Raw genomic sequence first — 14910 nt, 5'->3', positions numbered from 1 at the left:
AAAAACTGTAAAGTAATGTATGTCCTCTCCTCCTTGGCCAATATATGTTCATAACAACCCAGAAGGTTAAAATGGTATTGCAAATTCTTGGGCTCCGTGGAGCTCCAGGCAGAAACATCCCCATGCAGGGAGAAGTGGCCAGGGGCTCCCTTTCCGCTCCCTCCCCTCCCCCGCTCCATCCTGCACTGTGAAGGCTGCGCTGTCCACCACCCAAGCTCAATTCCCAGCCCTGCAGGCCTCAGGGCGCCCCGGGCAGTGTGGGCTGCACTCAGATGCGTACATCCAGGAGGGCCTGGAAGCAGGCTGCGCAGTCTGTGCAGACGACTCTGGAGTTCTGGGTGCGTGGACTGGGATCCAGGAGTGAGGAGTGGGGGCGCATGAAGCCAGAGGAGCACCTGGACAGGGTCCAAGCAAGGGTCTGAGGGCAGCAGGTGGGCGGTATGGGTGACCTAGACAAAGGGGAAAAGGCATGCGGTGGAAACACATGGAAACTGATGCTGGGAAGTGTCACTTCCACCGGCATGTCACTGGCCCGAAAGTGAGCCACATGGCCAAGCCTGATGTCCACGGGGCAGGAATATCATCCTGTTGTCTGGGGGCCTGCAGCATAGGGAGGGACAGTGAATATTTGGACCAGTGATATTATCTTCTTTCCTCAGACGCCAGTACTGAAGGTGGAAGGAGGGAAAAATCCAGGGTGGAAAATACATATTATAAGCCCACAACTGGTTGCTTTCTACGTGCAGTAAAACGACACAGTGCCATGCAAATAGCAGGCGCTCAGTGGAAGGTGGGGGAACCGGATTGAAATATGACAGTGTGGAAAATGCCCCCACAATCCCAGCATCCTCTGCGGGAAGAGGACAATTACTTGGCAAAGGGAAAACAGTAAGTCTCCAGGGATACATTCTGGCTCAAACTAATAATGTGTTGCTTGAGGCGACCAATTTGTACAAACAAACCAATCGTGAAGAGGAGGAGGGGGAGGCAATTTGTGAAAGTGAACCTGGCAGTGGCTGCCTCCCCCTCCCCAGTTCCCCCGCCCCCCCTCTCCTGGGGAAAAATTGTCCTCCTGATTCCAATTCTGCAGAAAAATACCTTAGACACAAGTGGTTTCACAAAGCACATCGAGTGAGACCACCCTTCAGTCAATGAAAACTGAGAGAATGAAAGACACTGCCTTTCTGTAAAGGTGGGTTATAAAAATTGGCCAACAACATAAAATAGAACTTCCTCTGCATTTGATTTAGCTCTTTTTCCACAACTTTAAAAATTTTTCTTCCCATAGACTAAATCCTAACTCTAAAATATGAAAACTACATTATATTGCTCTCATCCTAATGGCTACTACTCATTATATTCCAGGACTTCGTGTATCTGGTCTCATAGAACCCTGGAAACAAATGTGCAAGCTCAGGGTGATCCTTATTATTTCCGTTCTACAGTTGAGGAAACTAAAGGTCGTTGAGGTTAAATGATTTGCCCAGTATCACAGAGCAGGGAGTAGCAGAGCTGGTGTCTGACCCTGGTCTGTCCAACTCAGATTACTAGAGCTTTCCATTATACCACACCACTTCCTGCAGAGAATGGGCACCTAGCATTGTGCGGTGCAAGGTTAAACACAAGCACGTGGCTCTTTCAAGGAGAAAAGCCTAGCCCACTCCACCCACAGCAAAATAGCCAGCAGCCACCCCTCAAATAGGCCCGCCCGCAAACAAACACATCTAACATGAAAGAATATTTTAAAATAGCTCCAGTAACATATGTAACATATTTCTTTCTAAATGGAAATAGTTTCATTATTTTTTCTGAGTTTCAGAGGGATCCCATGATTATTATAAATAATTCATATCCTATAGAAATAAATGTAGTAAGGAATGGAAGTCCACTACCTCAAGATAATCAATATTAGCTGCTTGGGATACAGTCTATTAAAAATTTTTTTAATATATTTAGGAACAGAAATGTATGTACGTACTTACACACACACACACACACACACACACACACACACACACACACACACTAATGTAACAAAACTATATGTAGGCCAATATAGCAAAACTATTATACATGTTATTCTGCAACCTTCCTTTTTCAATTCACAATATAACGGGAGCACTTGCCGTGGCTGCATAGCATTCCATTTTAATTGATATTTGGTTGGACATTTTGGTTTTGTTTGTTTGCTTTTGCTAATATAAACAGTGCTGCATTGCACGTACAGGCATGTGTCTAATTATTTCCTGGGGATAAGGCAACAGTCTAAGCGTGTGACATTTAAACTGGCACCGATGGCCAGAATGACCTCTAGAAATGTCTTTCCACAGTCCTTGCATGCAAATTCCCAACTCTCCAACCAACACTGCACAGTCTAATTCCTTTAAACTCCAATAAGCTAATATGCATAATTGTTTAATCTGCACAGCTGATTATGGAAATTAATAAACTTTTTACATCAGTTCTTTGCATTTCTTCTCTTGTGACTTTTGAACTGTCATGTAAGCCAGTGAGTCCGGCAGGATAAAGCAGCCCCCTGGTGAGCCAGCAGGCCACTGTGCAGATAAGCAGGTGAACAGGCTGACCGAGGGGTTTATCCAGCATGAACGACTCCTTTCTCCTGACTCTAGCTGTGGGAAGCAGGCTGAACGTGGAGTATCAGACCCCAGATCCAGTCTCTACACCAAGTGGCACGCTAATGATGCCTCCAGAAAGGTGACACAGATGGTTTAGTGTCAGCGAGGCTGTTCTGTGCAGGGAAGGAGGGGGCTTTACTAGTAAGTGGTGTTTGTCTAGTATTATGGGCTGAATTGTGTATCCTCAAAATTTACATGTTGCGTCTTCACCCCAAGTGCCTGAGTATGTGACTGTATTTGGAGACAGGGTCTCTAGAGAGTTTGTGAAGTTAAAAACGAGGTCATTAGGATGGCCCCAACCCAGTATGACTGTCATCAGAGGAAGCGATGACGACACAGAGACACACAAAGGCCAGAAGACCGGGTGAAGAAACAGGAGAGAGGCCTCCAAAGAAACCAACTTCGCTCACGTACCTTGATCTAGGACTTCTAGTCTCTAGGACTGTGAGGAAATAAATTTCTGTCGTTTAACCCAATCTATGGTTCTTTGTTAGGGCAGCTCTAGTAAACTAATACACACAGCACTCCACATGAGACTAAGGAAGTCAGGTGTCCATTTCACCGCAAAAGAGGCGGCGGAGCACCCTTGGTGCTACCATTGGAAAGGGCTGACGTCTCATTGATGTTTGCAACCTGCATAGAGCACTGATTTGTGTTTCCAGATGAACCCCGAGGTGGTAACATGAACTTGTCCTTGAGACCCATGGCAGATGTGAATTCTACCAGGCAGCTGCCCTTTTACAGCTGTGTGACCTGTTTCCTCATCTGACCCAAGGGCCTGTGTGAACTCATTCTCTCCCTGGAAACAAACATGAAAAAATTTACTCTAACATTAACGAGGAGCTTTTTAAAGCTCTAAGCAGTTGAGCATGGAAGAAAGAGATGCCCCTAAGGTAAAGGAAGGTGGGTGAGAAGAGATGGCAGGAAGATGGACTGTGGCTCATTGTAAGAGCCCCCAAAGGGAATTAGAAAGACCCAGACCTTGCCCCACAGGCTTTGGGGCCAGGAAAGGAAATGTCTGATCTCAAACACATGCGCTTCAGTCAAGAGACTTTCTAGGACCACATCTCACTGATGTGGCAAACTTATTATTAAGGAAAAAAAAAAAAAGTTTTCTTTGCCCTCGCTGGTTTGGCTCAGTGGATAGAGCATTGGCCTGCGGACCAAAGGGTCCCAGGTTCAATTCCAGTCAAGGGCACATGCCTGGGTTGCAGGCTCAGTCCAACGTGCAGGAGGCAGCCAATCAAGGATTCCCCGTTATCATTGATGTTTCTATCTCTCTTTTCCTCTCCCTTCATCTCTGAAATCAATCAAAATATATTTTTTTAAATGTTTTTTTTTTTTGGCTCTGAGAGTTTCCATCTCCATTGATTCCACTGCTTTTGACTTTTTCATAAGTGAACTGAATCCTCAAGAGAGAGGATCTATTGTTTAACTCTTTGCACTCGCTTGCTTTTTTCTCGAGCTGCTACCGATGCTAACCGTGTCGAGTCACACTCGACATCCGAGTGCAAAAGGTTAATTGGGGGCTGGTGGGGGATGGGGAGGAGAAGATGAAAACGTTCAAAAAGAAGGAAATGAAAAATAACCAGTTGTGCCTGGCCAATCTCTCAGGTTTTTAAATGATTCACACACTGGGTGAGGGCCAAGGAATTACAAGGCCTGGCTCTGTGGCTAAAAGTCTCTAGGCCTCGGCTTCCTCACCTGGAAAATGGAGAAATCCTACTAAATAATCTCTTACATTTCTTCTAACTTTAAAGGTCTGTGACTCCAAACCAATCACTGTGATCCTAAACCAAGTAAGAAAACATCTATTTCCAGAGGTTTCAGGGCTAATGACAATGAATACCTGGGAGGGGACTCTGCCAGCCACTACGGTTTGGGCACCTCTGTCAGCTGATACTTTGTTGAGTCAGAGTTAACATCTTTTACCGAGAAAAAGGCACAGCTCAGAATTCTTTCTGAAGCCTGAGTTTGCTGGGTCTTGAATGATTTGCACGAGAGCTTCAGTGAGCAATTCCTAATCTCACTTAAAGCAGTGATGTTGGATAACTCACCTGGGAAGCTACTTAAAGTGGGAAAACCCATCCTTCACAGAGGAATTTGATGACCTACATTTAAAACATTCAGCAGAATAATTAAAAATTATGACCAAAGGAACTCTTTTCTATTTATCTCAACTCTCTTTCTAGACTTGAGTCCTTGGGATTAAGGTATTTTGAGGCAAGCTTTTCTTTTTTTCTGAGGTGGGAGGCAAGGGCATAATACTGATGTAATGTGATCAAAAGAGGAAATATAACTAAAAATGTTCATTGGACACCTCCTCGGGCCCAGGCATGGTGCTGGAGACCAGACTGTAGGGACAATGCAAACTGGAAAACCCCACTGTTGCCCTGGAGGCCCTGAGTTTGATGGGGAGATGACTTCCATGCAAAGAACATGCCTCTCAAAGGCTGAACAGATGGTACAGGGGCCACAACCTAGAGTAAAACTCAGGAGAGAACCTACTCAGGATTGTAGCTGCGAGAAAGAATTTTTTTAAATAAGTTAACTTATTTTTGTCTCTCAAGCAAAATATACTCAAAGTTAAAAATAATCATAAAATACAAAAGTGCCTTGCTCTGGCCAGCATGGGTCAGTGGTTTGAACGTCTGTGCACCAAAGGGTCTTGGGTTCGATTCCCAGTCAAAGGCACATACATGGGTTGTAGGTTTGATCCCCAGCCCTGGTCGGAGCATGTGCAGAAGGCAACCAATCGATGTGTCTTTCTCACATTGATGTTTCTCTCCATCCCCCCTTCCACTGTCTAAAAATCAATGGAAAAATATCCTCAGGTGAGGATTAATAAAAAAACCAACAACACAAAAAACATGCTAATTGCTGTTTATTGGGAATTTTGGCCCCGGAGTCTGTCTAAAGCTCTTCCAGCTGCAGTAGGATTACAATAGGACAGCAGAGACACATGCTACACCTTGTAAAAAGGCATACAGCCCGGGCGATGCTCTCATATCATCACCCTTCACCAATAATAAATGACAGGAGAAACCTTCTGAGAATCTAAAAAGTTCTTCTTGCAAAAATTGGGTTCTCAAGTCCATGTCTTTCTACCCAGCATAAACACTTGTTTCTGAGGGAAAAAATGAGTCCAAAATCCCTGGGGATATCCTACTGCTCTGGCAGAATTCCACTGTGATCAATTAAATGAAAATAAATCAAGAACATCTGGTCTATATTTGTTTTTAAGACCTGAGGGTTTAGATTCAAAGAAAGTTTGGGAAAATGTAGTCTTAGGTCTGCTGAATCTAGAATTTAAAAAAAAAGGCCCAGAGGTACAACAGAGTCTGAGACAAAGTAAGGCTAGCTTTGTACATCCAGGAAAGTTTGGCAAAATGTCTTTTTTCTGGTTTCCCAACACTTTAGCAATGGCCTGCACTTCCAAGTCAATTTGGCCAATTGATGTGTGTTTGGGTTTCTGTACTAGGTGACCAGATAGGCAGTATGGGTTAAAGAAAGACTAAATTTACATTAGTACATATATACACATATAAATATACGTATACACATATGTGTATAAATTCTACATATACATACATATAATTTCAGGACTTTTCAAAGTCCTTAATAAGCTGATAGATGCTATGAATCTCCAACAGAGGGGACACAATATGACCTAATGCACTGGCCCCCAGCATCCGGGCTTTTCTTGGACTGCTCCATGGGACACACTTGGGAGGAATGCTGGACTCTTAACCCAATGAGACACAAATGTCTGCGATGCAGATGACTCACCACCTGCACCTTCACTGCGTTCATTCATGGATCCGTTCACCAGACAATTATTACACACCTGCTATGTGCTTCACCCAGCCTTGTCATTCCTCACTAATGCAGACAGCCTGAGCATTCTCATCCCACACTTAAATCTTCACTTTTCTTATGCTTAAAAAAACCCAAATGGAAGCCCACCACTTAACAGCTGCTTGAGCTACTGCAAACATTTCTGTGCTCTCTCTTTCCTGGTTGCAATGGCTTCAAAGGCAGAGGCTTATCTTTGTTCCCTCCATCCTCTTGCTGTTTACCCATGCGTATAAAACTAGCGGCATCACAGAGCTGCTCAGCTGTCAGTATGACAGGGTGGGCCTGTCAGCTAGGGAAAGGGGACCCTGGGAGATAGGGGTGAAAGACGAAGCAAGTATCATTAGGAATCTTGCCTGTTCCCAGTCCTCCTGCCATTGGCTCTGGGGAGCTGAAGCCCAGAGCAAATATCAGCACTGCTCCCAGCTCTGCCCCACACCTGTGGCTTAGCCAAGGAGAGGGGATTTGTTTGCCTGCCTCCTCCTAATTATCTCCTTGGTGAGAAATGAGAAAAAAGTGGGGGCTGATCACAGAGTCTTGCCCTCCACAATTATGCTGGGATCCGGATGGCCCTGTGGGGCTGCCAACTGCCTGCAGAATTCCTGCCTCCATGGCAGGAAGGAGGCTGTGGCTCCCTGCGCCCCATGAGGAGCAACAGCTCAGAGCAATGGGCCAAGGTAAACAGGCTGGGCGGGGCCTCCGTAATCCCTCTCCACAGGAGATGAATCACGGAGCACCTGCCTGGTGGCTTCCTCACACATTGCTATCAGGGAAAGCCCAGGACACCTGGGCCAAGGGAGCAACTCTTCACCCCCTACTTCCCTCCCCAAGGCATGGGGAGGGGGGGTGGGGGGAGAGAAGGACAGATAATGACAAGTCTCCCTAAGGCAGTTCTCCCCAAAGGCCCCCAAGCTGTTAGCACAGAAACCAATCACACTGAAGTCCCCGAAGGCCTCTGCATTGACCTGTGGCTCGCTGCTGAGAGCTGCAAAGCCCTTCTGGGACCCCATCCCACCACAGTCCAGTCCTCTTTGGGACAAGAAAGGGGTAGGCAGTAACTATCATCCTGTCCCATATCACAGGGAAATGAGGCCCAGAGCTATTCAGTTGGGGATTTTCTTTTAGTCCTACAGCACTCAGCACTGTACGAAGCACCTGCGCACACACGCCGCCCTACCTGGACAGGGATGCTCAGCCCCATTTCACAGATGAGGAATCAGCTCTGGGGAGAGCATTGCCCGAAGGAGACAGACAGATGAGATCTGCTCCATAGCCTCAGGGGGGTGCAGCTTACCCTGACAGAGCCATCCAGCCTCAAAGGACAGCTCTCTCAGAGCCACTGCCACAGACCTGGTGCCGGATTTCTCTGAAGCTCTCAATAGCTCAGCTGACAGCATTTATAAATTCCCCACCACTGGGCAGGTGAATAAATGCCAGAGGTTTTGAAACACATGGTCATTCTCCTAAACCTTGTTTGTCCCTACCCACCTTCTATCCTGGGATCCAGGATGGGTTAAAGGCTTTTCAAAGCCAGGGCTCCACCGTGGTCACACAGGTCAGGGTGTTCAGGAAGAGCCTCATCGGGTTTCCACAGCTGCGGCAGCATCCAGACCAGGGGTCCTCAAACTTTTTAAACAGGGGGCTAGTTCACTGTCCCTCAGACCGTTGGAGGGCCGGACTATAGTTTTAAAAAAAACTATGAACAAATTCCTATGCACACTGCACATAACTTATTTTGAAGTAAAAAAACAAAACGGCAAAAACACCCGCATGTAGCCCGCGGGCCGTAGTTTGAGGACGCCTGATCCAGACTGTCCACTCTGCCTGGGGGAGGGCTCTCCGGGTCACCCACCTCAGGGCCTCTCCCTTTCCCAGGGCCCTGGAGACACCGCTGGCCACCTCTGGGCCTGGAGGAACAGGTGGAGGTGAGATACAAAGGATGATGCTCCATCATAAGCAGATGGGGGCGCTCCCTAGCACCTGGGCCCACCTGGACCCTTGCCTTACTAAAGAATCGGGTGTTTCTTTCCACAAAGCAGTGCCTAGAAACTTGTTTACATAACACAGTACTGTGGGCACACAGCAGTTATCTGTAAACACTCATATCTGATAAGGAAACATCAGCTTATTCCTCAAGCTTTCCTGCTACTCATCTTTTTAAAATTCCTTTTATCCTATTCAGGTTAAAAATAACCCCAAGGCAACAACAACTATACTTATTTTTTTATTTTTTCTTTCTCTATAATACCTATCTCTACAGAAGGTCTGAAAGGTAACACAGCAAACTGATAACCATGATAATTCTGGGGACACCACCAGATTTGGGAACCACTGGAAAAGGCTTTGGAACTTGGATTGAACTTCAGGTTTGTCCGTTTCTTAGTCACATTCTCTTAGACCAGTTTCTTAACCTTCCAAAGACTCAGAATCACCTAGGACAGTGGTCGGCAAACCACGGCTCGCGAGCCACATGCGGCTCTTTGGCCCCTTGAGTGTGGCTCTTCCACAAAATACCACGTGCGGGTGCGCACATACAGTGCGATTGAAACTTTGTGGCCCATGCACAGAAGTCGGTTTTCGGCCTGGGCAAGTCTATTTTAAAGAAGTGGCGTTAGAAGAAGTGGGGGTGTCGGTCGCATGTGGCTCGCGAGCCGCGGTTTGCCGACCACTGACCTAGGAAATGGGGAGAAGGATACCTGCCTTGCAGGATTGTTGTAAAGGCCAGAGATAGCACACACCTGGCACACAGTACACAGTGAGTCCTGGCTGTGATTATTCTACTTCTGAGGAGAGGGTGGTTGCCCCAAGGCCACACCTCCAGCCTCCCTGTAGCCCTGGGAGAGAACTGAGAGCATCACTCATCACTCTTTAGTCCTGGTTTTGCATCTGTGGCTGTGGAGCGACCCCAGCCTACGGGCCATTTAGTTCCTGATGGGGATTAGAGAGTGTTGCCGATTCTCTATTTGCTCACCACCACCCATGACCCCAAGCCCACTGATACTTGTCGCCACCTGCTCTGTGGCCTGGTGGCTGACCTCTGTGGGCTGCCTCACCAGGTCTCCTGGCCCTTTGGCTTCCAGCTGGATCTGCTGATGGGAAGCACCAGCACAAATCTGGGTATTGATTCCCCACTCTCCCCACCTCGCCAAGTCTCTGACAGTGGCTCTGTCCCTTTTATAGCCAGAGGTATAACAGAGCCTGAGACAAAGTAAAGCTGGCTTTGTAAATCCAGGGAAGTTTGTCAAAATATTTTTTTTTTCTTGTTTCCCAACACTTTAGCAACAGCCTGCATATCCAAGTTAACTTTGCTAGTCGATGTGTGTTTGAGTTTCTGGCCCCTGTGGGGCAGCCCCTCTTCCATGATTCTAACTCTTGCTGCCTCTGTAAGCAGTCCTGTCATTACACTCTTATCAGATAAACCCTTCCAAGGGCTCCATCTGCTTCCTGCCAGGACCCGGACTGAAACAACAGGGCGGAGGCTTTCTCAGTGCCCATTGTAACCCTGTCAGAAAAGATACTTAAAATAACTGGAGACCATTAAAGCTTGGGAGACAGAGTAATAATGTCCAGTTCAGGCTAGGGCTCTGATTTCATCACTGGAACCTCAGGTATTAAAGCAATTTTCACGTAAGTAGAGAGGCCACTGAAAAAAGCCTGAACAGAGACATGCTGACTTTTCCTGCAGGGAGGAGCCCATTCTCCACCTCTCTAACCTAATGAGATCCCTGGGGCAGGTGAGGGAAGAAATTGCATCCTTGAGGATCACTCCAGAGTCCGTGTGCCCTGAACCAATACATCATCTGCGTCCTCTGCGGGAAGGCTTGGCAAGGAGGTCAGGAGCATGGAGAAGTGAGGAGGAGAAGCACAGCCTCAGCTCCTGATAGTGCCCTGCCACCAGGAAATGCTCCCCATGGCGGAGATGGGGGCATGGGGGCATATTTCAGCCACTGACCAGATCATCAGCCACTGACCGGATCATCAGCCATGGGGATCAAGCAGAACTGAGGGAATGTCTGTGAAAACAAAATGCTAGAAAGAACTGTAGCTTATGAAAAGAGAGAGAGACTGTGTTAAACTAGAATTCTTTGCAAATTTTTCAAATACCCAACTAAATTCTGTTTGAACCCTTTCACACACACACACACACACACACACACACACACACACACACACACACTAGAGGCCCGGTGCATGAAATTTGTGCATGGGGGGAGGGGGGTGCCTGTCTCTCAGCCCAGCCTGCACTCTCTCCAATCTGGGACCCCTTGGGGGATGTCCAACTGCCGGTTTAGGCCTGATCCCGCAGTCAGACATCCTTCTCACAATCCGGGAGTGCTGGCTCCTAACCACTCACCTGCCTGCCTGCCTGATTGCCCCTAACCGCTTCTGCCTGCAAGCCTGATTGCCCCCTAACTGCTCCCCTGCCGGCCTGATTGATGCCTAACTGTTCCTCTGCCAGCCCGATCGCCCCCAACTGCCCTCCCCTGCTGGCCTGGTTGCCCCCAACTGCCCTCCCCTGCCGGCCATCTTGTGGCGGCCATCTTGTGATGATGTAAGGGCATTGCGTGTGGGCGCAAGGACCACCTAGGCTTTTATTAGTATATATACTGTGTGTGTGTGTGTGTGTGTGTGTGTGTGTGTGTGTATACTTATTGATTGATTCAGTGAGGAAGGGATAGAGAGATAGAAACATTAATGAGAGAAAATCATTGATCAGCTGCCTCCCGCACACCCCACACTGGGGATCAAGTCCACAACCCTGGCACGTGCCCTCACTGGGAATCGAACCGTGATCTCCTGGTTCAAAGGTCAATGCTCAACCACTGAGCCACGCCAGCTGGGCATGTTTGAACCCTTTCTCTTTGTAGAACCCCCAATAGTACACAGCATGAGGGTGAATGTTACCCAAGTTTGAAAAATGATTCAGAGACAAATTCCTAAACAACATTTGAGAAGGAAAAACATTATTGGACACACTGGGTAATTTCATCCACAGAGAAACTACCAGTAACTCCATCCCTTTCAAAGGAAAACAATCTCTTGGGCCCAACAACCAAAACACCAAGAACACACCACATGTTTCCAATGCCGTCCTAACCCTAACATGTAATATGGCACTTGCCGACGGGCCATATTACCACCCTTGGAGCCAGCCGGTATTCCATCCTACACCTACTGGAAATTTAATCAATGAGACCCCGGGATGCTGCATGCTAATGTATATAGCTCAACTCAGGCCCAACAGAATAAACATAACTGCAAAATGATTTGTAGTCTAGACACAGTGGCTGAGTCCTGATTCTCATTCCACTTCACACAACGTTTACTTTTTCTCTGCTTAAATCTACCTCCCTTTTGCTGAAGAGGGAATATGTGCGGGTGGTAGGATGCAAGATTCAATTTTGTGAATATTACCAATAGTTGTTATCCAAGGAGAAGCGAAATTGACAGAGAACAGCACTTGTACCAAACCGTCAGGAAAATAACACATTAAGACATACTGTCGAGTCAGCCCTGCAACCGGGAGGTCCCTGCATAGGAACTATGATCCCTGTGAGCACCTGCATCTGGAAGAAAGCCACCCCCGAGGTCCTGCCCTGATGCCAGACAATCCAGTTCCTGCTGGCATGTGTCTGTGTCCCCCAAAGCCTCACCCTGGTGCTGGACCTAAGAGGAAGCAGGGCCTTGTTTCTTTGGTTTCAGTACCATTGTAATGCCAAACTCATTGAATTGACTGGCTTATTTCACTTGGCATGATAATTTCCAGGTCCATTCATGCTGTGTCAAAAGATGGCTATCGTCAACAAATCAACAAACAACAAGGGCTGGCGAGGATGTGGAGAAAAAGGAACCCTCGTGCACTGCTGCTGGGAATGCAGACTGGTGCAGCCACTGTGGAAAACAGTTTGGAGTTTCCTCAAAAATTAAAAATGAAACCCATTTGACCCAGATCCCACTTCTAGGACTATATCCCAAGAAATCAGAAACACCAATCAGAAAGGATAGATGCACCCTATGTTCATAGCAGCACAATTCACCATGGCTAAGATTTGTGATTAAATCCAGCAGATGAGTGGATTAAAAAACTGTGGTACATCTACACAATGGAATATCATGCTGCTGTAAAAAAGAAGGAACTCTTACCATTCACAATAGCATGGATGGACCTGGACAGCATTATGCTAAGTGAAATAAGCCAGTCAGAGAAAGATAAACATCACATGATCTCACTCATTTGTGGAACAACATAAATTGATGAACAAAAATAGATTCAGAAACAGAGAAGCATGGAACAGACCATCAAACCTCAGAGGGAAGGCTGGGGATGGAGGTAAGAGATCAACCAAAGGACTTGTATGCATGTATATAAGCATAACCAATGGACACAGACAGTAGGAGAGTGAGGGCATGTGCTGGGGAGTGAGAGCAACCTGGTAGAGGTCAATGGGGGGAAAAGGAGACATATGTAATACTTCAAACAATAAAGAATAATAATAATAATAAAGACAAACTGTCAAATGGTTTCCAAATATTGATCATCTTCTAACCAATCAGCCAATCTGTGTATGTTTTCTTTTCTTCTAACCCAATTTTGAATCACTCAGGAGTCTAGCATTTTGACTGGATGGTTAAGCCTGACCTTATTCTGCAAACAAAGCTGGCTACAGAGATTTGAAGAAGGGCTACAGGTCACCGAGAGTGATTTGCAAAGCCCTGTGGCTTGGTGCTCCGTCTTACCTGTAGAGTCAGCCCTAGATGCCCTGCCACTCATCTGCTCCTCCGCATTGATGAGCTGCAGGTCTGTGTACGAGGGGCCGCAACTAGGACTACTGGTGTCTTCAGAGTGCGTGGTCCAGCTGCTCTCGGAGGTCAGAGGGCATCTCCCCAGCGAGTTGAAGGAAGGGCATGTCCAGCAGGGCAAGGTCAATGGTAGACCTGGGGACAGACCACAAACCAAAAGCATACATTTTAAATAACTGTTGTTTTCCTTCAGAGCTTGTCTTACTTCGATGTTGCTCAGACCCTATGAAATCTCAACAGCTGCACAAGGCAAGGAAGTATGTAGGCAGTACCACTCATGATACTGAGCAGCAACTGAGACCCCATTGTGAGTCAGTGTCAAAATCGATACAACTGGGGTCTCACGACCCTCAAAACAAAACACAAAATCTTACTAAAGAATATGAGTGACTTTAGGGTCTACTTTTATTTCTAAACTTAGATTTCAGCTTCGTTCAAACCCAAACTACACGAGTCTTACAGTTTCACCCTTACCCTTACATTTTGTCCATTTTTAGTGGCAGGCCAACGAGCTCAAGATAACTCACCAACTTACACTGCAAAATTAGGTCTACATCAGGTCAAGGGATAAGAGTGGATATGGAGTATACATGTATTTGCATATGAATGCGATAGCCTCTGCACGCCTTGGTTGGACTGTAACTGGTGACGCTGCACATCGTTACATGTGCAATTGGACATTTACCGGGGCTGCCGACATGCGATACAATGAAAAAATGTCTCTAAGGGGAAAATGCACAGGGCTGGGCTTTATCTCCTTAGCCATGAGCACCAAATTCAGTCTTTCAAAATCACTTCAGAAAGTTTCTTTTTTAGAAGTTTTCTAAGACCATATATACATAACCCAAGGACACAGGCAATAGTGTGGGGAAGGCCTGGGGTGGGGCAGGAGTTGGGTGGAGGGGGACAAAAGAGGGAGGGGAATGGGGAACATCTGTAATATTGACAACAAAAAATAATAAAGTAAAAACCAAGTTTTCAAATCAAGTTCCTAGTTTGTCTAGTTCATTGGCTTCCACTAGGTTTCTCCACGGTGTTGCAAAAGACTATTATAGCAAATTTACTGAGAAGTATTGAAAACAAGTGTTGACAAGAGTATGGATAAGAAAGGAAGATTAAAAAAGAAATAAGCGTTTACTGAGTACCCATGAAATGTCAGCCACCTTTACAAGTGGCTCATCCCCCACCGATCCTGAGAAATAGGCAGTGGTCTTATTTTATAGAGTAGAAAGGGACTCGGAGGTGAAGTAGCTGACCCAGAAGACTGAGTCAATTCTCCTGGCTGGATTAAAATTACAGAGTTGGGTTAAAAAATAGGAAGAGAAAATTGAGATTTTAAGAGAGGAGAAAAAATAAGTAGTACTATTTGTGGTATAGTATAAATACAAAACTATAGAGAATGTTTACTCCGTATTCTCTTAGGCATTTATGAAACATGTAGCTTTTTTTCTCTGTCATGGTTCAACACCACTGTGGATGGAAAAAACGGGGCTCTATGGAAAGTAATCTCACAGGGTGAGATGATCATAAATTCCTAACTGGGCAGGTCATGGTGGATAGTCACACCCCAGGAATATAACTTTAGTGAAAGGTTTACTTTTGCCTTAAGAAAGCCCTA

The 14910-nt window shown here is 46.3% G+C and overlaps 1 protein-coding gene across 1 annotated transcript in view; it reads right to left on the bottom strand.

The window, feature by feature from the left end:
• Positions 1-14910, bottom strand: part of STON2 (stonin 2) — a 126764-nt gene that overhangs the window by 63267 nt on the left and 48587 nt on the right. Inside the window, exon 4 of the mRNA XM_054715848.1 lies at positions 13230-13427. Within this exon, the coding sequence (XP_054571823.1) occupies positions 13230-13427 (198 nt within the window). The remainder of the gene's footprint in view (positions 1-13229; positions 13428-14910) is intronic.

Source organism: Eptesicus fuscus, chromosome 5, assembly GCF_027574615.1.
Source record: "Eptesicus fuscus isolate TK198812 chromosome 5, DD_ASM_mEF_20220401, whole genome shotgun sequence".
In the NCBI taxonomy this organism is placed as follows: domain Eukaryota; kingdom Metazoa; phylum Chordata; class Mammalia; order Chiroptera; family Vespertilionidae; genus Eptesicus; species Eptesicus fuscus.
Note: the sequence above shows the minus strand (reverse complement) of the source record. Positions and strands in the feature narration are given on the sequence as shown.